At 41.6% G+C, this 26357-nt stretch overlaps 2 protein-coding genes across 7 annotated transcripts in view; both read right to left on the bottom strand.

The window, feature by feature from the left end:
- Window positions 1–5822, bottom strand: part of ALDH18A1 (aldehyde dehydrogenase 18 family member A1) — a 29607-nt gene extending 23785 nt beyond the window's left edge. Inside the window, 2 exon segments of the mRNA XM_058421435.1 lie at window positions 2237–2300; window positions 5765–5822. The gene's annotated coding sequence lies outside the window, so the exon portion shown is untranslated.
- A 4093-nt stretch (window positions 5823–9915) lies between these two features.
- Window positions 9916–24701, bottom strand: TCTN3 (tectonic family member 3). Of its 6 annotated transcripts, none has more exons than XM_058421430.1 (14): window positions 24600–24700; window positions 23798–23919; window positions 20915–21045; window positions 19900–20008; window positions 19707–19825; window positions 18579–18614; window positions 18164–18238; window positions 17935–18060; window positions 16926–16946; window positions 16656–16751; window positions 16391–16488; window positions 15639–15804; window positions 14780–14917; window positions 9916–11489 (listed from the first exon to the last, which is right to left on the bottom strand). In XM_058421430.1, the coding sequence occupies exons 1-14, from the start codon at window positions 24680–24682 to the stop codon at window positions 11268–11270; spliced, it is 1542 nt and encodes a 513-aa protein (XP_058277413.1). In that variant the 5' UTR covers window positions 24683–24700; the 3' UTR covers window positions 9916–11267. The 6 variants fall into 6 exon arrangements, with proteins under 6 accessions (XP_058277413.1, XP_058277417.1, XP_058277412.1 ...); XM_058421434.1 differs by having other exon boundaries at window positions 23798–23947; window positions 24600–24681; XM_058421429.1 differs by lacking the exon at window positions 24600–24700 and adding an exon at window positions 24287–24440.
- Between the last annotated feature and the right edge of the window lie 1656 nt (window positions 24702–26357).

Raw genomic sequence — 26357 nt, 5'->3', positions numbered from 1 at the left:
AAACAAATGAGATTAAGAAGAACCCAGTTCTCCCAGAGACAGTATTTCAACCACAAAACCTCTCCTTCCCCTTTTACAAAGCTTTGCTTCCTTTACTTGCTTTCAGTTCATTTTCCATCACCACTGAAATAAAGCAAACAAGACTGCACAAATTATGGTACAGAGAAAGCATCGAAAAGAAGACAAGGAGACCTTATAGTAACTGCACTGGAAGACTGCTATTACAAATACCAAGACATTTACAGCACTGACAGTTCTTGCATACGCGTACATGAACACTTGAACAGGCCTCATTACCCTGCATCAGTGTATTATTATCTCTCATTATAATCCTTATCAAAAGATACATCTCTACATTAGACAAGGCAGCCACCAGCACATAATGCTCCTCCTTGTTTTGTCTAGTAAAGCTTACATCGCATGGCGTTTTAATAATATTAATCTGCAATGTCCTCCAGTTCTGTATTTTATCTGAAATGGCAATATTGGCCGCTGCCAGGATGAGGCAGACAAAGGACTCTGAGCAGATCATAAAACTAAGCAAGTAGTCCAAGTTTTCTTCTCATAACAGGGATAAGCTTAAAGAAGGTGGGGCACAGTACTAACTAAACATTCCTGCTTTGAACCCTTACCAGGCACCTCATGCGCTTGCCTCCAGGGCTGCACAATTCCCACTATTCATGTTTCAGCCTTCCACCTTGAAGCTCACCTTAACCTCTACTATCAGACACTGTCTTCTCAAGAGGGTCTTAACTGGGTCTCAGAGATGGTCAAAATCCTGACATGAACCCCTTCCACCACAAATATCCTGAGTGAAACTGCCCGCTCCCCTTCAGGTCCCTCTACAGACTATGTCCCTTAAGGGACTGAAACAGGCACTCTACCTTAAGTTAGACCTCCAGACACTTCCTGTTACCTCTCCTGTCAGACCTTCAACTCCTGCTATAGTAATAACCTCCACCTGGCGCTTCTCGGTCACAGAATACAGACCCACACTGGCCAGATCAAGCTGTGCCATCTCCTGGCTACTCCTACTGATCTGCTGGAGAATCACTTCACATACTCACTACAGGCTGCTTGCCACTAACAGCAACCTTGTCCTTCTCGAAGACTGTCTCCCGTTTCCCTTTGCCAGAGTCAATTTCGCTAAAAGCAGGCAGACAATGAACAGTGAGAAATGTCAGACGGTGTGGATCTTTTGAAGGAAAAATGGCATCATTTTGAAACTAGCTTGTGAGAAATGGCAAGGAGACCAAGTTAACAAGAAAACAGAGAGTTTAAAGCAGCAGCAGGTATCAGTACATGAAATGGAAATGGATGCTGCCAGAAAGCACAAACCGAGCACAGTTTACAGTACGATGTAAACTACAGGCTTTCTTTCAGGCTAATCAATCTTCTTTCTCTCCTCTCAATCAATCAAGGATTTGAAGTTAATTTCAATCTTCATTTTCCATTCCACTCACATTTCCACCACTTCCACAGCTGAAACGGTTCTGACATTCAGTGATAAATAAAAAAGGTGTATAATTAAAAATAATTTTTTAAAAAGTCAAACTTTCCTGCCTTACTTGGAGAAAACAATATTAAGAAAAGCAAATGCATTATTCAGGTACTCCTCCTGGAATCAGCTTTTTCACTACCAGAAAAACCTGATTCTTCCAAACTAGTCTCCAAACATGACCTTTAAAAATATAATTTTCCTATCATCTCTTTAAATAATGAAACTTATCTTTGTATTACTGTTCATAGAAAGTAATACCATGACCTAGCTTTCATTTATTTATTACCATAAAAACAGCTGTTAAGTAGCACAGTACATTTAGATGCTGCCCCAGATCAGAGTAAAGAGACTTAGTCACCTTCCAAAGCAATCAGCAATCTCAAATCCTAAAACTTGTGCCTTGAAAAACAACAGTCTATAACACTGTTTTTTAGTCTGTTGGCTGCAGAGCATGTCCACAATTATTTGCAGTGAATTGATTAAATTAAACTAAATAAACTGTTTTCAGTTTCAGATAAAAAGGCAAATATCTGAGTGTTAAGACATTCCACAAGTGAAAATCTGGAAATCAAACTCTGATCGATAGAACTATTTTGCAAAACACTTAGGCACAGAAACAGAGATAAATCAAGTACAAAGGAAATGCACACAATGTCTATGAAGTTTTTCCCACAACACAAATTTTAAGTCCTGTGTAACATTCAGAGGCTTTTACTATTTAAAGCGCTTCATTACCTTAACAATTGAAACTTCTGCAAGAAAAACCCCGATGTGCAGCTCTTCGTGCAAACTTTAACCCCTAGAAATATTGACAGGGAAGACAGTTCAGAAAAACTGACTAAAATAAAGGAAAACACCAAATAAACGGCCTTTAGAGCAGCTTGCATATAGGTTCACCCGGGTTCTGCAGATGGTATACACACAGAGAAGAGGCAATTCAAAGCACCAAGTACCATGCGATTCCTTTCAAGAACGCATCCCAGCAGTACAGTGCGGTCACAGCAGTACTGCCAGGCGCGGCGGAGCACCTTGTTCTCCGAACCTTTCCGAATGCCTCACAGGGCAGTACCTACAGGAGCTTGGTTAGTCCATTTTGCCAGACCCAGTCTATAAATCAGCTCCGTAGCACAAGAGGGGCTGAACAGCGGCAGCGCCGGCGGCAGGGCCGGCCTCTCTGCGGAGCGCCAGCCGAGGGGCCGCGCGGGTCTCCCCGGGGCTTCCCCCCCTCCCCGAGCGCCACGAACCCCGCGTGCTCCGCACCCGCCGCCTCCTGCCGCGGGCCCGTGGAGCAGCTGCGCGGCGACCTGGGCCGCACACGGGCGCGCTCCCGCCGCCGCGGCCCCTCCGCAGCCAATCCCCGCCGGAGCGGCCTCGGCCTCAGCCAATCCGCGGCGGCGGCAGCAGCTACGTCACATCGCCCACCGCCGCCTCATTGTCCCCGCCCGCGCTCCTTCCCCGCCACCCCGCGCTACCGGCAGATGATGTAATTCCACTCCACGTTGCAGCACAAGATCCTGGCCTTTGTAAATTACAGCATTAACAGCTGTTTAGTCTAGCCCCAGACTAGTCCAGACACCCCTACCCTCAAGCACAAGCTGCTGAGCCATCTCCCACAACGGCCTGCCTTAACCTGGATTTTCCTCGCTCTCACATGTTTGCAGTCCGATGCAGACAGCAGGCGAAAGGAATCTGCAGCCAATCTTCTGAGATTGGCTTTAGCTCCTTAGGTCGTTTATGTCCTTTCTTTTCTCCACTGCAGCCCAAACCTCTTCACAAGTGCAAGGGTTGCTGGCTTTGCTTTCCACTTACCTCCCATATCCCATTTGAATTCACTTGTGAATTGAGAGAATCGGGCTAATTTAGAAACATAGAATATCCTGAGCACTAAAGGACCCACAGGGATCATCAAGTCCAGCTCCTGGCCCTGCACAGGACATCCCCAACCATCACACCACGTGCCTGGGACTATTGTCCAAATGCAACTTGAGCTGTCAGCCTTGGGGCCACTGCCGTGGGGAGCCTGTTCCAGCGTCCCACCACCCTCTGGGGGAAGAACATTTTCCTGATGTCCAGCCTAAGCTTCCCCTGACACAGCTCCAGCAGTTTCCTCAGGTCCTGTCACTGGTCACAGAGAGCAGAGGTAACTGCCTGTCCCTCCACTGCCCCTTGGGAGGAAGCTGCAGAGTGCGATGTGGTCTCCATTCAGTCTCCTCCAGACTGAACGATCCAAGTGCCCTCAACAGCTCCTCGTATGGCCTTCCCTGGAGACCCTTCACCATCTTTGCAGACCTGTTTTGGATGCTGTCCAATAGCTCTGCATCTTCCTTACGTTACGGTGCCAGAACTGCAAACAGTAGGTGTGAACTGTACACGTTTAGGAATCTGGAAAACACCTTTAAGATTATTGAGTGCAACCACATGCCTAACACCATCAAGTCCACCAATCCCTGCCTGCAGCAGCCTTGGATGCAGCCAATCCAAAAGTGTGGTGGCCCTAATGCAACCCTAAGTGTCACATCTACAGTGCCATAGGCACTGCCAGGTGTTTTAGATCCCTCGAGGGATGGTGACTCTACCACTGCTGTGAGCAGTGAAAAGATGCCAGTGCCTGACCACCCTTTCTGTGAAGATGGTTTTCCTAATAGCCACCCTAAACTTCCCTTGGAGCTTCTTGAGGCCATTTACTCTCATCCTATCATTGGTTCCTGGGGAACAGAGCCAAACTCCCACCTGGCTGCACCCTCCTGTCAGAGAGCTGTACAGAGCAAGAAGGTTTCCCCCTGAGCCTCCTTTTCTTCAGGCTGAACCCCCTCAGCTACCTCAGCTGCTCCTCATAACAGGAGTGCTCCACACCCATCCCCAGCTCCATTCCCTCCTCTGGACACATCCTAGTACCTCACTGTTCTTCTTACAGTGAAGGCCCCCAAAACTGACTTCAGAATTAAAGCTGCAATCCTCACCAGTGCCCAGTAAAGGGTAATGGTCACTACCCTGGGTATGTGGCCACACCATGGCTGATACAAGCCAGGTGCCACTGGTGCTTCGTCATCTGGGCTCATATTCAGCCACTGGTGACCAGCACCCCCTGGTCCTTTCCCACTGGGCACTTTCTTGTCTTTCCTACCCCAGCCTCGAGTATTCCATGGGGTTGTCACCCACGGGCAGGACCAGCACTTCACCTTGTTGACCCTCACACCACTGGCCTTGGCCCATCAATCCAGCCTGTCCAAATCCTTCTGCAGAGCCTTCCTGCACAACAGCAGATAAACACTCCTGCCCAACTCAGTGTCATCTGCAAGCACCCATCACTGCAATTGGTTAAAACCACAAATCTAGTTTTTCATCTTCAAAGACACCATAAAATCCACAGTAGTCCCTCAATTTAACTCAGACACTAGTTACACTGTTTTCTGTCCTCACCTATACATTACCACTTATATTACCAGTGTGATATTCCTATTAGAATTCAAACAAATTCCAACAGTATCAATTCCCATATTGTTGGAAGGAGTTGTTCTGTGGGCTATTTTTTTTTATTTGTTTGGGGGCTGTTTATTTTTTAGTTTTGTTTTGTTTTTTTAAATTGTTAACACATCACCTTCTGGGACTGAGAAATAATCTTAAATGAAGGTCTCAAAATTGTGGAGAAAATTTCACAAAAAGTGAAGAGTATTCATGTGGTGGGAAGTGAAGTTCAAGACATTTGGAAAAACTTCAGTGTCTCAAGAATTAACAGAAAATCCAACTCACAATTATCTGACATTACATACCACTCTCTCCAAACAAGGGAAATTAAGCAACTCCCCCAGCCCCCCCTAAAAAGAAGAAAAAATACCAAAACTTCAAGATCCTCCCCATCCTTCTCCCCACCAAAAACCCAAACAAACAAAAAAAAACCATACCCTCAAAATAAGATCATTACTTTGTTAGAAGACTATTTGGAGATCTTTGCCAGAAGTGGAATTTGGTTTAATTATCATACTGCTCTCCCTTCCTCCCCACTCCTTATTAGCAACTGCAGAATAAAACCAATGACAATACCAGAATGTTGGTCACTCAATGGTGATTTAAGGTATATCACAGCAGTTGATTTTTTTTTTTTTTTTTGCATTAAGACAAGCCTTTTTTCATACTAAGTCAAGCCTTCCAGGAGGTGGGCTTTGCTCATCCTTGTGGGTCCCTTCCAACTCAGAATGTTCTGTGATTCTATGATTCATTTTGAATAGTTAACAAGAAATGGAAATGCTCTCATTTTAAGCTCACCTGGTCAATTTTTAGCATGTGCAACTTCTTTAAACTGTGCTTCCAAATAAAAAGCAACGGGTTCCCTATAACCATTTGCAGATACTGAGGCGCTGCTTTTCTTTTTCAGATACTGAAATAGATGTTGAATTGGTAAGAGAAAATGCATACAAAATAAATCAGTACTTTCATATGACACATGAAACCAGTAGTTTTTATGGAAGGATCCTTGTTAGTGGCAGAGAATCCTAGATTTTCAACACGATCAGCAGTTACATACCTCAGTGTACTTCACAAGCATACTAAGAAGTGAGCAATGTAGAACTGCAGTTTCAGACAGCTAAAGGTAGTGAACCTTCAGTAATCCTAAAGAGAGTTCCATCTTCAAGAAAAAGCATGGAACTATCCTGATGGTATTAACCGTACATGCAGGCACACATGCTTCAGTTCACCTACCTGCATCCCAGACATAATTGCAAGAAACAAGTACATCTCTGTGCAAATATTTATTCCCCAGCTAATTAAAAAGACAAATAAAGAAAAAAAAATCAGAATAGCTGCTTTAATCAAACTTTCTAAGTGAAGAACATAAGGACAGGTTAATTTATTTCAGCATAATTAAACCACTAATGAACCTCAAGATAGGATTAATTAGCATCTTTCAAGCATTTCCTTCGTCCTAACATCCCTTTACTCTTGCCTCAATCAAATCTTGCTACTTTCTTCTACCACCTGTTTTGAGCACTGAGCAGCAAAACATCAGGTTCCACCAGCTGTTAAGATATAGATGATACAACTAGCATCCCAGTTCTGTTCCAGTTTCCCTATATCCATCAAATGAAGGTTGTACAATTGCCAGACATCTCTCAGGAAAACAAATAAAATAAAACCCAGGTAGAACAGCAGTCTGTCAGATCCCCAGATAAAGTGAATGGGTAGGACAAGAAAGCAATCAAAACTAGTTGAATACTCTCCTAGTTTCCAGCTTTGGGGAGACTGGAGTTATTCACCTTCACACTACTGATGATTTTACAGACTTGCAGTGTGCCTACCTCCTTATTCCTCCCTCTGCTGACATGCTAGAGTTGTCCCTGAACAATTCTAGCACCAGAGGTGCAACAGTTTTGCCACCCCATCTGATCAAAGATGCAATTTCTGTCCCCAGGCAAGACAGCTTGATCATGGTAATATTCCAGTCAGAGACTGACCCACTCATCCACACAGGTGAACATTAGTACCAGCAAGACAGAAGCACAGCAAGTCCTTAAACTACACTGCCACTAATACATCAGCATAGAATGCTCTTGCTTTCCTTATATCAAGGCTATTTCATATGTAAGTAATGATCTCCATTGCTCTTCCTCCACCTCCCTGATTAGCCCAAACCCAGTGCCACATGCTAGCCAAGGGAGAGTCTCTGCAGAAGAGAACAGAGTACTGAAATTTGGACGAAGAAAGATTTAATATGCTGGCATAATATGGTCTTTTATTCTGCATTTCAGTCCTTAAGTGATAATTTCTACCGTTCTATTTACTTTTTTTTTTTCACTACATCCTGAACGGACTTTTCAGAGTATCATGCAGAGTGACTCTCACGTTTTCTTCCCCAACCGCTGCAGAAAAACATAAAAATACCATTGCTTGTGTATTCCTAGTAACACAACATACAATAAGAACAGCTGAAAAATTCCTGAAGCTATATGCCTGAAAGATGCTTACTTTGCTACTGAACACAATTTTTATGACAACCGTGACAAAACAGTAGCTTACAAGAGCAAGGAAATACAGCAAAACAAGAAATCAGCAAAGCAATTTACTCAACAAAGACATATGCTGACACAAATATGGAACAGGTAATATTGTTTCTGACGTGTGACTAAACATTAAGACTACAGAAAAGAAGTTTATTTTAACTCTGTAAATTTCTTCTCAGTATCCTCAAGAGCAAATCTGGGAAGAAGAAGAAGATAAACACTCCAAGTATCCATCAATTTTAGGGTACAGAGTTGGCACCGGTATAAGCATGTGAAAAATTTGTGTAAGCATACAGAAATTTGAGTTATTTTTCATTTGAAAAAATAAAACTCCTGACTTCACAGTATAGAAACAGTGGTCAAATAATTTTAGCAAACCATGCAAGCTTTGCCTAAGTCTCCATTATCTAGAGTTTGATTACTCTCTTCAGAGGCTATCAGGTTTCTTAAAAAAAACCTCTCATCTGACCCTGTCAGATGTTCTGTCTACTGTGAAGAAACAGTATGTGAAGAACACAGGGTTATCACAAAGTCGGGGCAAAACCTAGGGCGTGACGGTTAGCAGTCATGCAACTGTCAGGAGGGTTTAAATATTTTCTTTGGGTGTTAAGAAATCTTGTAAGTAGGCACAAGAGATCGGCAAGGAAAAAGCAGCCTCAAAAGGAGCAACAGCTCTGCTCTCGCAGATCTCCGGATGGATGAAGTCCGTGCAGCTCTTACCAGTTTGTCTGGCGCTCGCAGGGGATCAAATTGCGATTTCACACTGCCGATAACTCCCCACAGCAGTAACGCTCTGAGACAGCCGAGAAAAGTGACCCCGAGTCCATACGGCTCTGAAAAGTCTGCGGAGCCCGAGAGACCGGCGGTGTGCGAGTGCACCCCGGCAGTTCTAAGGCTGAACTCACTTCTTTCCCTCCAGAGCCCTTCACCCTTCTATCACGAGCGACACAGCAGCCGCTCCCGCTTCTCAACACTGACGGGGAACGGGAAGCACGGACGGAATTGCGGCACGGGACCGCCCCTCCGCGAAGGGACTCCCTCTGCCACCTCCGCCCGGCCGGGCCGAGCAGCAACCCCGCGTCCGCAGCCCAGCCCACTTCTCCGCTCCGGGCACGGTCGAGGCTGCTGTGGCCAGCTCATCTCGGCGCTGCCCTGCCCGGCTCGACTGGGCTAGGTACGGCACGTCCCCACTTACCCGGCCTGGCTCTGCACGGCGCGGCCCAGCTCCCCGCAGCCTCAGTCACCCCCCGCGTCACGTCGCTTCCGGCCCCGCCCCGCGCCCGGATTCTACAATCGCTCCTCCTTTGAAATCCAAAATTACGTCTTCCAAAGAATCGAGGTTTATGTTTGGAACGGACTTTAAAAATTATTTAGTAAAGGTAGTCTTCGCCTGGACAGTGTAAAAATAGACCTACTGCCTCCAAAAAGGGAGATGTTGGAAAGATGGCTCTACCTAGGATGCCAGCAGCAGAGAAATTAAGTTTTGCCTCAGCCCTTTGACATGGAGTACAAACACTCCATTCCTGTACATCTGACATCTGAGTCTGCCTCCGTGTGTGACACTATCATAACGCTGTCTGAAAACAAATTGCAACACAAGCTATTTCAGATCAGGCAGGAGAGAAAATTACAAAGTAGACATGAAAATGCACCATATTAAGAATCTGCAGATTCTAAACCCGCAAGCATTGTCGTCATGTGGCCAGAATTCGACTATGCCTTAATTCAGGCTGGACCAGGTTATGGACAAGCTCTTTCCAGCTCCATTTCTTGCTATGACAAAATGTGAAAGGAGCCAAACAAGAGCTAGAAAATAGGACATGTTGGAGGCTAGATAATGATGGCAGATAATTACAATATAAGGTGATGTATTCTTAGAGCACTTCATGTATTTGCAGCCCATAGAGTAAACAGTATCTCTGTGGTTATACCTAAGTGAATTACCTCAGTAACACAGGAAACAAGGATGCCAGACCTTTTTCATTCAAGCACTACCCCAACACATTTAGCATTGACATATGGTATTTGGGAAGTTTCTCCAGCTAACCCTTTGTAATTCAGTTACAGTCACCTCTGAATTAATTTCCTGGATTCCACAAATTACAGACAAGAGAGGACATGGGACACGCCACAAATGTGTTCTGAGAAAAGCTTTTCAAAGGTATTACAGGCAGACCTGAGAAGCGACATCTAAAAATCAAAGGTTGTTGCTGTACTGTGTAAAAGTACAGTCCTGTGTAATACTGGAATGCACACAGTCCTGACTGTTTACAGCTTGGTTGGGCTGCCCCAGAATAGGCATGGAAGCTGCAGTATACTTGCACTATACTTCCCTGTAGCATTCTTGCATGGAATTTGTTCTCAGCTAATAAACCATGCAAACGATCACAAAGATAAATGTGACATTAACCCAGAAGCTTTTAGATGGGTTGTACTTTTGTTTTATTTGTGTAATCTCCTTTGATATCCTGACTAATTACAAGTTTTTTAGTTTATTTTTGCACTCTTTAAGCTTGTAATGAGAAGGAGCACCAGAGTTGCTATGTGCAGTATAGGTACAAAAGCAACAAACACATTCTATTGAAAGCAGGCTCTGATATTTTTGGCCCTTATTGATTCCAATGGAGTACTTGGCATCAGATGGGGCAGATTCTTCCATCATCTGAGGATGAGTAATAAAATATTTTGCTAAAAAATTATACTTTCATCCAACAGCTTCTTGGAACAATTGAGTAGATTTCCTGTGTGATGGTAGAGGGCAGACTAGATAATCAGATAACCACCTTTAACTTCAAAAACAATAAACTTATTTCCTGGTCCCAGAGACTGAGCCAGAGGTAAGTATTGCAGCAAGCTTCAGTCTCATAATACACCTACAAATTTTTCTAAAATATTAATTGTTTTAGTTTCAGAACTATTCACAAGTCCCTCTGATGTGGTACTAGAATTTTAGTGGTTATCATTTCCAGTTCAGTTCCTATCTGGCACAAGAGACTGTTTCTTATCTAGAAAAAAACACCTCTATTCAGGCCCATTTATTCCAGGGAAAAAAAAAAAAAAAAGATCAGGAAGGAAGATGTTTTGACAAACCACTAAAATTCAGCTGTATTTCAGAGTATGTGGCATTTACAATTACTTTGCTCTGTGCAACACTATTGCTAATACAAACAGTGATTAAATCATGAAAATTTCAATTGAATATCTGTATTTGAAAAGAGACAGAAAAGCAAGATTCAAAAAATGTCACAGAGGTGTGGTTGTCATCATCTAATAAGGACAAGTTAGGAGTGACTGGCACATGTCTACTCATAAAATACAGGCCACCTGGGAGAGCTTCTGTATTTTAAATGTTCAGCTAGTTCCATATAGAAAAATCAGGTGCTTCTCCAACAGGGAGTTAACTGAAAGCAGCTCCAAAATGCTTTGAACTTTGCTTCTCTCTCCATACTCCTTGGTTTAGAGAGCATTCTTGGTTTCTGGGGTCATAGACAAACCATTTTAGCATTCTCTTCCTTGTCCTTCATTAATGCAATGTCCCTGGATCTCTACATTTTTCAAGTGTGTCACTGCAGCAACATTCACAGACAGTTCACATACAGAGAATAGGGACATGAGAGGACAAGCTGCCTACATGGCTTAAGCCAAGAACAGAAGGCACATAGATATCACAGACACGGTATAAAAACCTGATGACAAAAGTCCATCATCCGGATTGTATCCTGAATATGTGAATACACTCACCAAACTTTAAATACAGGCTCCATCTATTTTCAAAAGTAGAAAATACTAGACACTATTAGAATCAACAAGAAATACCCAGCCACATCACCTCTGTAAATTCTTTCTACATTCAGGGCTACCCTGAATGGGAAAAAAATGTCAAATGGGAGTTTCCAGTGTATTTGGGGCTGGCCTCGTGGAGGTTCTGGCCAATCTGTCATGTCAGTGAAGGTAACGACAGTTGTCACAGGTACCATGCTCGCGTTTAGAAACTGCAACAAGAAAGGAAGCAAGAAGAGTTCAGCAGTCATCATACAAAAGGCTTTTACCCCGCCTCAACTTTCTAACGGGGACTCACTCTAGATGACTGGCAAGCATGATGTCTTTGGGAAGGTAGGAGTTAAGTGTCCTAAGTTTTCAGTGGAGTAAGCCCTCTTTCCCAAAATTGATAATTGGCACATAAATTGAGAGTGTAGTAAAGATCAGTAGCTACTGTGCATCGTATTCCACAGATCTCCAAAATGGCAGCAATGACTCAAGCTTTGCTACAGTAAGCCTTCTCCTCAGAGGAAAGACTATCAGCTAGTTAGTAATAAGAACAGACGCAAGCTAGCTTCATTTTTTTATAAAAGACCACCTGGCTCTTTGGAGAAGTGCTTGCTATCAGAAAGAACTGCCACAAGATGCAATCCTATCAACAAATGTCAATAAACTAAAGCAGGGACCCAATACAATGGATTTATTGCTCACATTTTAAGAGGTTGTTTCAGGAAAGAGACAGACCAGTGAAGATCAAACAGGGGACTGAACATCTAAGGCCTCAGTTCTTTTCTGTTTTAACAGGATGCTGCAAGAAAACTAATACATTAGCTCTTCAAGCTACATGGAGTTTCATGGCTACCCTGGGCTGATTTAATACCATGCTGCTGCCAAAAGAGCAACCTCACTCCCTGCCCCACTTCCCAGCTCTGTACGCTAACATTGAGAGAGCATTTACTGGCAGAATGCCTTCTGTGCTTGCACTGCTTTAAGCCAACCTGTGAAATTACCACCTCATTTACTTCCCTGAGAAGAATGTCAAAGATCGCCTTCAGAGCAAAATTCCATAGGAAGCATTCAAAAAATTTGCAAGATAGAGTTCATGACTCTTAAGACAAAAATACTGTGACTCCTACTGGGGAATCTTTTATTAAATTAAAAAATAAATTAAAAAGTACTCCTGTGCTTAAATAAAAATAAAATGAACAATGCCATGGGTACAGTCCTGGTTCTACATGGAGTCTGCAAAGAGGCATCATAAGCAGATTCCTTGTGCACCTTTGCACCTGCAGCACCAATCCTGAGAGCATCAGCCTGGGGCACTTCATCCAGCTCTGCGTCCATCCCCCGGGCCTGCTCTGATGTCCAGAGGTGGCCCTTGAGCAGTTCCCATTCCAGAATGGCTACAAGACAATGCTGAGGCTATTTCTTCTCTCATCACCTGGAAACTTCACTCACTTACAAGGCATCCTAACACTCCTGCTTCCAGCGAGTTTAACACCTTTTTGCGCTCCATGCCAGATCAGTCCTTAATCACAACTCACCACTGCTGAACAGTTAGTTACAAGTAGAATTTCCCCAAAACCTCTGATAGATATTAAGTTCTCCTATCAATGAGTAAACACATGATAGGCCACGTCACCCTAGTCAACAAGAAGTTTCAAGATGATTGATTTAAGTGTCTGGACCTTCAAAAACTGCTTTAAAATCAGAGAGATTAGTGCAGGGAAATTAACCCCATATACAACTCCTCCTGAGCTGGGAGAAGGCAACCATCAGGAAGTTCCAGCACACTCTTGTAAAGCTCTACATAATTTTAAAATGTCCTGTATTTTCATGAAGTCCAAATACAACTGTGATTAGATATTGTGAATGGATGTGGAAATCAGAATGTCTTCCCTGGGTTCTCTATTTTCTGGTCAGTTACTTAAGCATCTTTCTAGTGATGCAGTGTTTTCTAAATAAAAAAAGATTTCTCTAAAGAAAAATTAAAGGAACTAAAGGAATAGTTCTCAGATAGAGAATCTAAAGGCTAAAGCTGGGAAGTGACATAATTTGAAAGTAATGTGCAGCCTAGTATGCTTAAAAACAGCTACAATTCATAACTACTTGCTATAGAGCAAGCTGGTCCTTTGCTAAAATGTCTTTACAAGCAATCCTAACTGGTGGATTATCACTGATGAAGTCAGTACTGATTTTAATGGCAGGGTTTTGTTTTGTTTTTTTCCTGCCAGAAACTTCCTTTCTTATAATTAGCTTTGTAATATACCTTAAAGCTCTAACGTAATTTGCATCAATTGCTCAAGCAGATCAAATCTGAATCTCATTCTTCTTGATTAGCTAATCCTGAAGGATTTGCCCCCTGCACTTTTACTAGGAATGCAAGTCTTCTTCCTCAAAAAGAAACTTTGTTAATGAAGCCACATAACAGCCGATTTAAAAAATATTTTCATGTGGTGGGGGTATCAGTTTGTCTCAGGGCAATATGAGTTTTACATGGTTAACATCTTTCTATCATCCTCTCTTCATGTATTTTGTCAGAAGGGAGGAAAAAGGGATACCACGAGATGCATTCAAACAAGGGTGTAAAATCTTACTTAGACTGAGTCTGAAGTTCAAAGAGTGTTAGACAGATCAGACAGGCACTTTCCGTATCATACCTCACAGCCGTGAAGATGCCCAGGCAGGTGTCAGCTGCTCCCCCTAAAGCCCTTACAGAGAAGTGTAAGACTTGAAATGTATCTGTGGCCCAAAAGACTATGTGATGTCAGAAAAAAAAAATCACAATGGGATCCACTGAGATATGCTTGAAAAACAGATATGCTCATTGTCCTTTCTGGAAATGTCAGCTGACATATTCCTGCTGACAACATAGAATGGTCTGGGCTGGAAGGGACATTTAAAAGTCACCTAGTTTAAGCCTTCCATAATGAGCAAGGATGCCTTCAACTAGACCAGGTTGTTCAGAATTCCGTCCAACCTGGCCTTGAATACCCTCTTTCTGGCTTACAGCCTTCCTCTCCAATTCCCCAAATATGCTGCCATCAGCATTAGTCACTTCCTCAGCTACATGTTGATTTCAGAAGCTCTAGAGGAACAGATACATCTTCTTGCACAGATTATCAGCATTCTATGGGAGTCTGTGAAATACTACTCAACTCAAATTCCGTATCAAGGCTTTAAGAGACAACTAAATAAGCATGGAGTTACTAAATGTTTGGAACTACAACTTCATACCAACCATAACTGAAAATTTAAAGATTGAGTTCTTAAGTGGCAAAAAGTGGCTTAGGGTTGGAAAGAAGGTACCTTTTCCAGTTATCCAACTGAGTGAGGACAGTACTGAAAAGACCACAAAATAACCTTCTTCTATATAAGGCTACCATTGCAGCCAGACAACTGCTAAAATTCAATAAATCTCAACTTACTTAGTTTCAAGACCATTTGATTCCTTGGTTCTTAAATAACGTGTAAACCCCCTTTAATTACCTCTGTGTGTGAGGGAGGGTTTTTAGTTCCATACCTTGAGGGGTTGACACTGGTAAAAGTGCCGTGCACCCAGTATTTGAGCTTGTGGGTTGGACAGGAGGCCCACTTTAGTCCACAGTATCTGTACCTCCAGGGTCACAGGAACCATACAACAGGAAGTGCAATTCTCAGCCTGAAAATAAAATATACCCTAATCAAGTTAACGTAGTATTTTAAAAGTGATAAAGGACCATTATGATCAAAGTCTAATATTTTGGATAACACAGGTCACAGAACCTGAATCAATCACTTCAGCACTAACTCCGTAATTTCTGGCCAGGTCAACCACCCATTTCGTAACTACATCCATCTCACTGTCATCTCAGTTCCAATTAGAATTGGTCCCAGCTTTCCCACTTGGATTTCAGATTCCACTTAGCCATCCCCCCACACTTTAACAATTATTACAATACAACTGGCTCACAAACTTTAACCTTATTAGGTAATATGATAGGATATAAATATTCCTACAAAAATATTCCCTACTCTGGCAAAGCAGAAAGAATTATAATAATAATTAAAAGGAAGTAACCAGCTATTATCAGTTCCAAAAGGCTGTCAGAAAACTATGTAACACTGGATTCAGAATTTAACTCTTTTTCCCCATTTAAATAGCAGGAATAGGATTCAAGCGATAGGAAATCTGTCAGGTTTTTTGTTTGTTTTGTTTTTGTTTGTGTTTTTTTTTAATAAGTACTCTAATAATATGAACCATAATGACTGCTTTCACGTATTAAGACCCCTGAGAGTGTCATAGGATCATTATACAAAAAAGTCCAGATAACCCTACCTGAGGCAATACAAAGATATGAAAGGAAAAATATTTACAGATGGTCTTTTTGCATTCATATTACCTTCACACTGCAGTTCTGAATCAGAATGGTCATCCACTCTTCTGCCTGGGTTGAATGAGCACTGCCAGTTATAGCAAAATCTTCTGTTCTGTTCATCCCCTGAAAAGCCTTGTATAACTTCTGCTGTATGTAACTACAGTTACTATCTTTCAGTATTGGGGATAGGCTGGAAATGAGAAAACACCTTTTAGAAAGTTATTTCCAGGACCAAAAAAAAACCCCAAACAAACCCAAACCACTATCAACACCCTTTCTTTGCAATAGGTATTTCTTCAGCTCTTAAAATGAGTCAACAAGTATCGGTATTAAACAGATGCAGTTTCAATCCTCTCTGCAATGAGAAAGGAGAAAACTATGGCAGGGTATGCGTGATAAGGAAAACAGACAGCTCTTTAGCCATCTTATCGGATCAGTGGTCTGACACTTGCCCTGTCAAAAGACATCATAAATCATAAAAACAACCACTTTTTAAGATTCACTCCTCAACTCTAGTCTTGCCCAAGACATACTGCCAGACTAGAGCTTCAAAATGTCCCAGACGACCTTCTAATGTCCAGATTATTCTAGCAGTTCACCATCTTTCCTATATTCAAGTTCTCTTAGGAGTATATGAAAGACCTGTAGAAACCCACTGGTGACCTCAGGGAAAGACCTAGGCTCCACAGCAGTACATGAGAAACTATAGAAAAACATGCTAACTGAGTCCACAACTTCCAGCTGTCAGAAAGGATGACTGCAGAGTGTGTTGCTACCTGATTTTGCAGCCTGTTCTCATATTCCTTCCAAATTGTACTGTTTGTCTGAGGAACCGTGAACAACTTCCATCACTTTCACTCCTTAATATGCCCATCTGACAGACTGCAGATCAAGAAGCCAAACAAAAGTACTTAAGAATCCACTCACCCCATATTCCTCCTTATCCCTATCGGGGCACTATAAAAGTCCAGACAGTAGAGTACTAGAAATCAATAAAACAACTCCAGTGATAAATAAAAACTCATAGCAGAAAAAGGATACATGTTGCACGGCACCACTGTTTGCAATCAACAGTGGTGCTCCAGTGATATAGCCAGGGTTTCCACTTCTAGGCAACAAATGAGAAAGAGTTCTGGTCTACAAAGATGCAAAGGGAAGAAATAGAAAAAGAAGAAAATATTAGCACAAATGACATCCATTCATCTCCAAAGATCAAATTCACATTCTCAAAAATGTAAATGTAAGCTATTTTTTGAGTGACTGATTATTATACATTACTTAAACAATTTGTTTCCAAGGACTCTTTCTTACCTGTCCAATTTTATTTGCAGTCTAGGAGGTAAAAAACTAAATGTCAGTATCCCAAATTATGGATAATACCAGGAATGATCTCAATATAATGAATTGCTATTGCTCAACATTTGTCTCTGAGGAAGCGAACAAATCAGTCAGGGCAATTCTACAGAAGAACTGCCGAACAACCTTCCTGCCTTGACCCTGCTTCTTAGAGGACCGTTCCACTTCAAAATGGTTGTATGTCAAGAGCCTCTGGGCATAACTTTAACAAGGCTGTACCATACACTTACCAACCCAAGGTCAACACTTACCCGATTTTACATTGCCTCTATCGGACATGATTTATGTGAACTTAACACACATTACTATTTCCCAGATTTCTACCCCCTTCAAAATAACTTCCTTTTCCTGCTGCACTGGCAAAGTTAAGTAGGTACCTGTAATAAATTTAGTAATTTCATTCACAAACGCTAAATACGTCAGATACAGCTCTAGTTTCAACCCATTCCTTCACAAGGCCATGCTGCTGACTTACCTCATCCTCTTCCCTTCCACCCCAACAAACAAAAACAAAAAACAAAATCCCCAAACAAAACAAACTAAAAAACCCCCAACCCAAAACAAACAAACCCCCCCCGCCCAAAAAAAAAGAGCCCAAAACGAAACCAACCAACCAACCAACCCAAAAAACACACCCTCAAAAAAACCCACCAAAAGCCTCAAAACAAACACCTAAAACCAAACCACCAAACCAAGAGCAAAAATAGTCTTATAAAAATAATCAGCTTGTTGAAATTTGTGCAATGAAAGACTGCATGCTTGTGCTGAGCCTGGATTTTTCTACTAGCAGTTTACTTGAGACCAGAAATGCCTCCCCTCCTGTCCTCAGCCATCTGCACCCCAGGGTTCTGTTACTACTATACCACAGTGACACTGGTCTAACCATTTCAGGTCTCATCTGTACAAAAATGAGTCACAAGCTACAGATACAAACTTGGTAGAATTCCAGGAGGGGGATACTAACCCAGAAGTGCATGGTGAAATGCTGCTGCAGAGAGGATCTGGAGTTCCCAGAGACGTTGGTCACTTTGAACTGGACAGAAACACTCTGAATCCCACTCGTGCCACTATATTCTATCTCATAGATCACCTGAAAGTCCAGTTTAGAGAATAATAGGAGACAAAGTAAGGAAACAAGGCAATGGCTTTAAGCTTGTGTCAAGCTGCTCTAAAAGGAAAGAAGATTTACATACCTCAGAAACAATATTGGTGCATGTGTTGTCTTTCATGAGGGGAGCTCCAGGTGGTGAGACTGCAGTGACATTTACCTGGAAACAGTAAGCATATTAACAATTAGTAATTGTTTAAAAGAAGAGTGCATTTCTACTCTTTTTCACTGCTTTTCCATCCAAGTCAGATTTTCCTCCCTGCTGTGATCTGGGGGGCCACATCACACTGCTCCAGATCCCCAATCTTTTTCCAGGAAAATAAGCTACCTCCCTGACTTTAGTCCTATCTATGCCCATTCATTTAAAAATACACCCTTACTTATGTCCTTTTTTTCCTATAATGTGCTACTTTTGTCAAGAAAAATCTTGTGTCAGACACAGCACACTCCCATTTTCCCTTCAGAAGCAGAAATTCTTTTCATTGGCAACAGAGACTGACCTTCATGGACTCCATAATGGTGTCATTAATTGGGACCTGGGGAAAATAAGCAAACCGTTTTACAATACCAATAAAAAGCTGAGTATATTGCTGTGCTTGCAAGTGACTAAACCCATAAAATCATTACAAAAGAACCTGAGTATTATATTGACAAAATTACTTTTGTTTATTCCAGATGTGAAAATCTGTCATCATTCTGTAACCTGTACATCACAGACACAGTCCACAGAAGGCATTTTAAAATACCAAAAGACAAATTTAAGCTTGGCCAGCTAATATCCTGCAGAATGCAGGGAATTTGAAGTGTCACATCTCCGATCCATTCCTGAAGCCTCATCTTTTGCAATCAAGTAAGTACTTCAGCATCCAGTTAAAGAAAAATTGAATTTTGGCAACCGTGACAAAGAAAGTCCTGAAAACATCAATTAAATCTGATCAACAGAATATTCTCTACTAGTTTAGAAGACTTACATTTCCAATATAAGGGTGAACTGAGTCATCAGCCTTAATAAGTACACCTATTTACAATGTTATTTTCTCTTGGAAAAGCAGAAAAATTCTACAAGGTGAGAGGAGACATTTTCATGTAAGCATTCAGTAAGACGAGTAGGATGAACCCAGAACAGAAAATTGGTTACTTTAAATTTATTGTCAGGACAAAAAGTAGAGAAATTGATATGGATATAAATAGAGCTAATATTAATAAGGAGCCATCAGTATGATTTTAGAGATAATACCTCACGTAAAAAAACCCACCCTAGTTCTTTACTGAGAACATGTACTGCTTGGTTGATCGAGCTGATGGAACAGACAGGAATACTCAGACAAAGAATCTACTTAAAACGTGAGAGAATTTTAGATAAACATTTAGAACTATGAAGTATCAACGAAGTACCTGTTAAATACATTAAGAATTTTCTAATAACAGGAATTTATTGGAAAGTAATTTGAACTGAATGATTATCACCAGTCATGACATTCTTAACACATTTTCCAGCAAGAAGGCCTCAGCCATTGGGAGACAGGGATGACATATCAGATGACCTTCAGTTTTACAGTTTCCCAGTGGAAGGCAATGGAAAGTCAAACAAGTAAAATTTGAACAAAAGCAAGGAATATGAAATGCACCTTTAGCACAGTGAAGTCACGGTAGTAGGAAGCAGCATCTAGGGCAGGGTCAGTCATGCAGCTCTTGCTCAAGTTGGCAAAAATCCGAGTACAGCTTGTGCGTTTACTGTCCAGGAAGCCTGGGTGAGTTAAGACATGACAACAGATAAAACAGAAGCAAACCACCCTAAGATATTGTTCCCCCTTTACTAACCAGCAGGATTTCCATCAACACAAAGTCCACTGGCTCCCATTTTTACTGGCTGTTTAAGCATGCTCAATACAGATGACGAATCAAAGTAGATTAGGATTGGATCACCAGCCTGAAAAGATAAATTGGAGAAATCACAAAGTTACAGCGGAATACTAAAGGCCAGGGGCAAGAGACAAATCTGTACTTCTTCGTGTACACCCAGTTTTGTCTAAAAGGTTGTCCAACCTCTTAAATACAAGGCAACTCACTAGAAACTTTTGATGCACTGAAAGTACTGAGAGAGAAACAGATCAACAATGTGCCCTGGTAACTAGGAGTGCCATCTGTGTCCTGGGGTGCATCTGGCTCAGCATCCCAACTGCTAGGGGGAGGCAGTTGTTCCACTCTGCTCTGCATGCTGGTATGGCCACAACTTGAGCCCTGAAGGCACTTTTGGATGCCATAACATATATTGGAGAGCATCCAAAAGAGAGTTACAAAGATGGTGAAGGGTCTCCAGGGGAAGCCATACGAGAAATGGCTAAGGTCACTTGGCTTATTCAGTCTAGAGGAGACTGAGGGGAGATCTCATTGCGCTCTGCAGCTTCCTCCCGAGGGGCAAACACTGATCTCTGCTCTCTGTGGCAAGGGACAGGACCCAAGGAAATTGCTGGAAGTGTATCAGGAGAGGTTTTGGCTAGCTATCAGGAAAAGGTTCTTCCTCCAGGGTGTGGTTGGGCATGGAACAAGCTCCTCAGGGAATAGTCACAGTCCCAAGGCTGACAGAGCCCAAGAAGCTCTTGGACAACACTCTCAGGCACAGGGTGGGATTGCTGGGGCTGTCCTGTGCAGAGCCAGCAGCTGGACTTGATAATCCTTGTGGGTCCCATCCAACGCAGGATATGCTACGATCCTGCGATAATATGGCTTCTAGGTACAAAATAAGAATCTTTCAATCTGTTCTCATTAGATGACATTACAGACAGCTTTAGTAAAAGTCTATGTGCAAATTGATTGCTACTTTCTTTCAACTCACACGGTAAAAAGCAGAGAATGATGGCTGAACTTGCGATGGTGCTAAGAAAGAGTGCCTGCCATACTTCTCTAAGATCTCCACAAAATCTGATTCTTTGATATCCTGTGGCTGTTGAAAATAGTTCAGCTTTGCTAGAGTTTGAAAAGACAAAAAAAAGAAATCCACCAATATTAAGTTACTAGAAAAGACAACAGTAAATACCGTGCCAATATTTTTAAAATGAATAACTTAAGTAATTGTAAGCTAGCTGGTGCCTTATATTAATTAATCCATAGTAACACCTCTAACAGGCTAATATAATCTACAAACAGGATGGTATCATGAGTACGGTTCATGGGAAACAGATATTAATACACAAAGCAACTTTCCAAAAAGCATGAGACTCCTTGACAGCTATCTTAATACGTGCTGTTATTTCTGTGAGATGCTCAAATTAGACACACATGAAAATTTAATTACAAAGCACTAACCATTTGTGAGTTCACTAAAAGCAACATTAAATAGATTCAAAATAACTTAGTTAAACTGGTAATTGGTAAAACTCAAGACAAGTATGAATAGACAATAGGCATGCTAAAATTCCAGATTTTCTATTGGCATTCTACAGTGATACCTTCCTGACCTGGTGGTATTCAATGGTATGGTTATGATGCTATAATTTATTAATTGATTAATCATAATTTATTGTGATGCTATTATTTATTCATAATATGTACTAATTTATTACTGCTAAAGCACTGTTATAAACTGGCAAATTATTAAAGGCATGCTACATTGACTCATCCTAATATGAATAACTTTTCAATGCATTCAAATAAAGCATCTTAGAAGATTCAAGGATTACATATCCTACTGACACCACGAACAATAAATATCAATTACAGTAGTGTCAATTATCAATTACAGTAGGATCAAAAAGAATTTATGTAACCCAGTCGATTTGGGGGAAAGAAAAAGAATGGTAAAAAAAGAACCTTAAGCTCTCAATGTAATTCTGATATTCAAAGGCAGAGCAGATGCTCAAAGGTACAGCACAGCTAGCAGAAACAAAAGCTTTTTACTATCCAAATACACAATTAATTAAGCAGTCAAATCTTTCAAGGAGATAAAGATCAAGGGAATATTAAGCTCCTACAAGGTTCACAAAAATAGGTGTGCAGAGCAGCTTGCTTAATAATCACTTGAGGGTAACACCATTAGACCAAAAAAGAAAACATTTGCAGTCGTGCTACTCACAGCCATTTAACTTATTTGGGATCCAGTTCATCATATACTCTTGCATTATCAAAGCTGAATACTTGCTACCACAGGTTAACATTACAATAATGCAAAATATACCTGAAAACTGGAAGGAAATACCTTCTGCAGCAAAACTTAAGATACTCAGATGCTTAAGTTTAGATACTAAAGGCTGTTTAATCCTGTAGAAAAGGGCAAAATAAAACGTAATCTGCCAGCAATGGTTTCAACGAGGTGAAGTCAATCTGTGCATCACTTTCACCAGCCACAATAATTCATTAGGGCTCGATTATATCTCTGGCAATGGTAGTTTATCACACCATCCTGGGAAAGCTGCTGCCACAATCAGTTGAATAAAATATATGTGTTCCTATATTTCCATGGGAAATGCCACTAGGGAGAAGGCTATTTGTGGCAAGAAATGTTATGATCCTTCAGGCGATCCCAAATAAAGTCCTTCCCATACATTCTTCCAACAACAAGCACAGAAAAGGCCATGTGAACAGTGAATTCTGTTCCCAGGTGTACTACAACTAACATATGCATGCAGTCAAATGTTTAGGCCTCTTCACTGGGCCTAATCATGTGATAAGATACAGGGCCCAAATATCAAATGACTAAAAAAATCTGATGCCATCAATCTTGACACAGATGATTGTTTCTGTGCATCATATTAAAAATTCAGAATACTTTTAATCTTATTTTTAGAATATTATGAATGGTGTGGAAAAAGGGTAAAATTTAGATTCCAAGTTACAGGCTGAAAAGTCCAGGAGCCTGACAGCACTTTAAGCTATGGTTAAACCCTCATCTAAATTCACCTTTACTGTGAGACCTCCTCAAAATTGGAATGGGTAAAGTTCTAGTGCTACTACCTATCATATTATGAAGCTCTCATCATTTTTTTATACTTCCCTGTATACAAAAGAGCTGAAAGCAGGACAAGATAATGAAAAGCTACCCTTGTTTTGACTAGCTGTTGTACATGTTAATCTCCTGAGTCCCTCCCAACCTAAAATAATCAAAGATTTAGGTCAGAAACAGATAATACTGTGGGTCACAACTCCCAGACAAATAACTCAAAAGAGAAAATTGTAAGTGTTCAAATATGAGACCACAGCAATTACACTGAATGCCAGGAACTGGATATTGAATCACTCAAATGAAGTACAATGTGGAAAGCAGAAAGAGAAAAGAATGTCAATAGCATATCCTACAGGACATATGATTACCATATGAAAAAAATCATCACCAGCAGAGAAGGATGAAAATAAACATATATAATAAAGAATCCAAGACACAATAAAACAACGCTTTCTGAAAGCTATAGCAGTGGGATATTTAAAACGTCAACCCTTATCTGCTGCCCTATGTGTAGCCAATTATGTAAGGCATCTCAGATACCTAAGCAATTGACTTATTAAAAAAAGACTTATTTGTGCTCAGCCAGGAACCCCACCCTATTATTACAGGGCAATAATCTTTTTCTTTGTTTTGTCTTTGGTGACCAGACCCTGAATTACTATGGTCTCTCTGAAACTGTAACAGCCCAAAATAATTAGCAACAATTAAAGCACGTAGTTCAAAAGAGAATTCCCTAAGCAGAAGCAATGTATGAACAAAATACGTGAAAAGATTGCTTACAGTCATCCAACTGCACACAGAACAGCAGATTACGGCCAGCAGAATCAGAAATGACGTCTGTAGAGTAAGGGGTGTTACTTCTGAAAATCAGTGACTTTTCCACACACTCTTGACTCACAGACCTGCAAAGACAAGCTCCCACCCAGCAAACTGTAAAATGGACCATACTCGCATTATTTCATATTTTACATTATGTAATGCCAACAACACAACACAGTATTACTTTTCATCAGTTTAGATAAGCTGTTACACAATCTGCACTGATAATCAATTACAGAAAGCCTCTCCTGTCATTGTAGTAACTTTGGGGACGCTTGGTTAGTGTAATTAGAAATCACTCTGACATTTCCTGGAGGAAAAAGTGATTAAAAACAAAATCAGGGCCCATGTATCTACAGCTCCTCTCGGTCTTCATCTCAAGGGCAATCTCCAAAGTCAGATTTTACTCTCTCATAGCTGAGACTATCTTCCTCACTGACAGCATCTCACCGTCTGTAACTGTTTGACTGTCTCCTCATAGCACTCCAGAGCCCTTTTTTCTTAAACCCAGACTTCCCAGCTCCCATCGCCAGCTGCCTCATCACGGAGTAACCAAGCCTCGCGGGCCACCGTGCTGTCGGCCCCGGGAAGCTTTTCCCAATCTCTGGACAGCGCTAAACTGTCCCTGGGCCCGGGGGCGCGGCAACACCGCCACGAAACACAGGTGACCAAGCCACAGCTCCCGCTAGGAGCCGGGCCCGGCCTCCTAGCCCGCCGAGGCCCGCTCCGGCGCCAGCAGCGGCAGAAGCCCACCCCTACCCACCTGCTGCCGCCGGAGCGGCGGGTCGCGCCCGCCAGGCTGAGGGCGCGCAGAAGCAGCAGCAGCACGCCACGGAGGCCGCGCATGGCCGCTCCCCAGCGCGGAGAGCCCGCGGCGCCGCAGCGCCTGCGCGGCCGAGGGGCGCCGAGAGGGGCGGGGCAACGCGCTTCGAAAGGAGCGTGTTTCAAAGCGTTAATTTCAGGCAATTGTAACTACTCTATGTTGACAAGTACTAGAAATCATCTGCTATTAATGAATTCATATTATGGCATAATGATTGCGTTAAGAACAATTGTGTCTAACATTCAACATAAGCCATCCTATTCTGTTATCATTTAAATGATATAAATTGAGTGGGTCATTAAGCAATCACTGCGGTATATTATGTTAGAGTGTATAAATCGGTCTGCAGAGATGCCTGCGTAAAAAGACACTGCTTCACTAATTCTAGACCCTGTATCACAAACACTTCTACCCAATGGACCAGACAGGAGAAGATTCTTAATTTTGACGTGAAAATTTTTCCCAAACAAATGCCAGAGTTTAGCTAAACTCCCACACAGATAAGTCCTGGGAGAGTTTGGCTTTTATAGTTGTGTTATAAATAAATTCTATTCAAATAATTTATGTTTTAGTTACTTAATTGTTAAGTAATTCCATTAAGATTGTTAATGCTAGTTCTGTATAAAGAATTTGCCTTATTCCTGCTTTAATATTGATTTATCACCTTATTTACTTGTTTGTTAATTAAGAATTCACCTTATTACCTGTATCTTTGCTCCCATTCGCCGGATAGTGTCTGAACATGCAAATAAAAAGAACACTAGAATTCTGGGAACAACTCAAGAACAAGAGACTCTGAAAAGCAGAGAACCAAAGTAAAATCCAGGACTGAAGTCGCACTTTAGACTCGTACAAGGGGTAGGGGGGGTCTGCCGACGCAGCTTTATTTCGTCGCCGTGACCTAAGAAGGAGTCCCCCATCGCTGGATGACCCTGATCAGCGAAGCAAGACGAACTCCCCGGCGAGGGGAAAAAGCCCGTGAGGGGTGTGGGAGTCCCCAGCTCTGCTGTGAAGCAAAGCTGTGTATACCTCCTCCTCCGCGTTGCCAAAAGAGCAAGCAAGCTCTCCCCCGAGGACAAGCTTGATAATAAAGAAAAATACAAAAGAGCAAGTCTCTGACTCTCTCTTATTTCCAGAACAGTTGTTATCTTTTAAATAACAATGTTTTTAAGGCACTTTTTGTGAGGTTCTTTTTCATGCAATGTATATTTACATCTGCATCTGACACATCTGCATCTGACTGGAACAATATAGTGATTAAAAAATCACTATGTGTTCAAGGAATCAAATAAGACAAATTAATGAATGGAAGCATTTCAAAGGTCAATATGCAGGTACTGTAACAGAGCCTGCTCACGTTTGCTGGTTTTGAGCTGTCAGAAGCTTCAGGTACACCTTACTCTGAAAATATCGCAATACCCTGTTTGAATCTCTTCCTTAGCCTTCTACTGCTCATCTCTGTCAAAGGAAAGCTCACTGGCTAGGCCTTTGTTCTGATCCAGTTCCATTCCTGTGTTCAGAGTTCACTAGATTTTCATCAGAAGCCAAGAAGGAGAAGAGATACCTTAAACCATTATTTTTTGGAGATGAAGGACAGCAGAGAAAGCAGAGGCATTGTGTCATTGGTTATTTATCATTTGCTATCTTTCATTCTATATAAAATATGCCCATTCCTCAGTAGATTAACTGCTTCAGTGA

This window comes from Hirundo rustica, chromosome 8 (genome assembly GCF_015227805.2).
Source record: "Hirundo rustica isolate bHirRus1 chromosome 8, bHirRus1.pri.v3, whole genome shotgun sequence".
NCBI lineage: Eukaryota > Metazoa > Chordata > Aves > Passeriformes > Hirundinidae > Hirundo > Hirundo rustica.
This window is presented reverse-complemented; position numbering and strand designations above follow the sequence as displayed.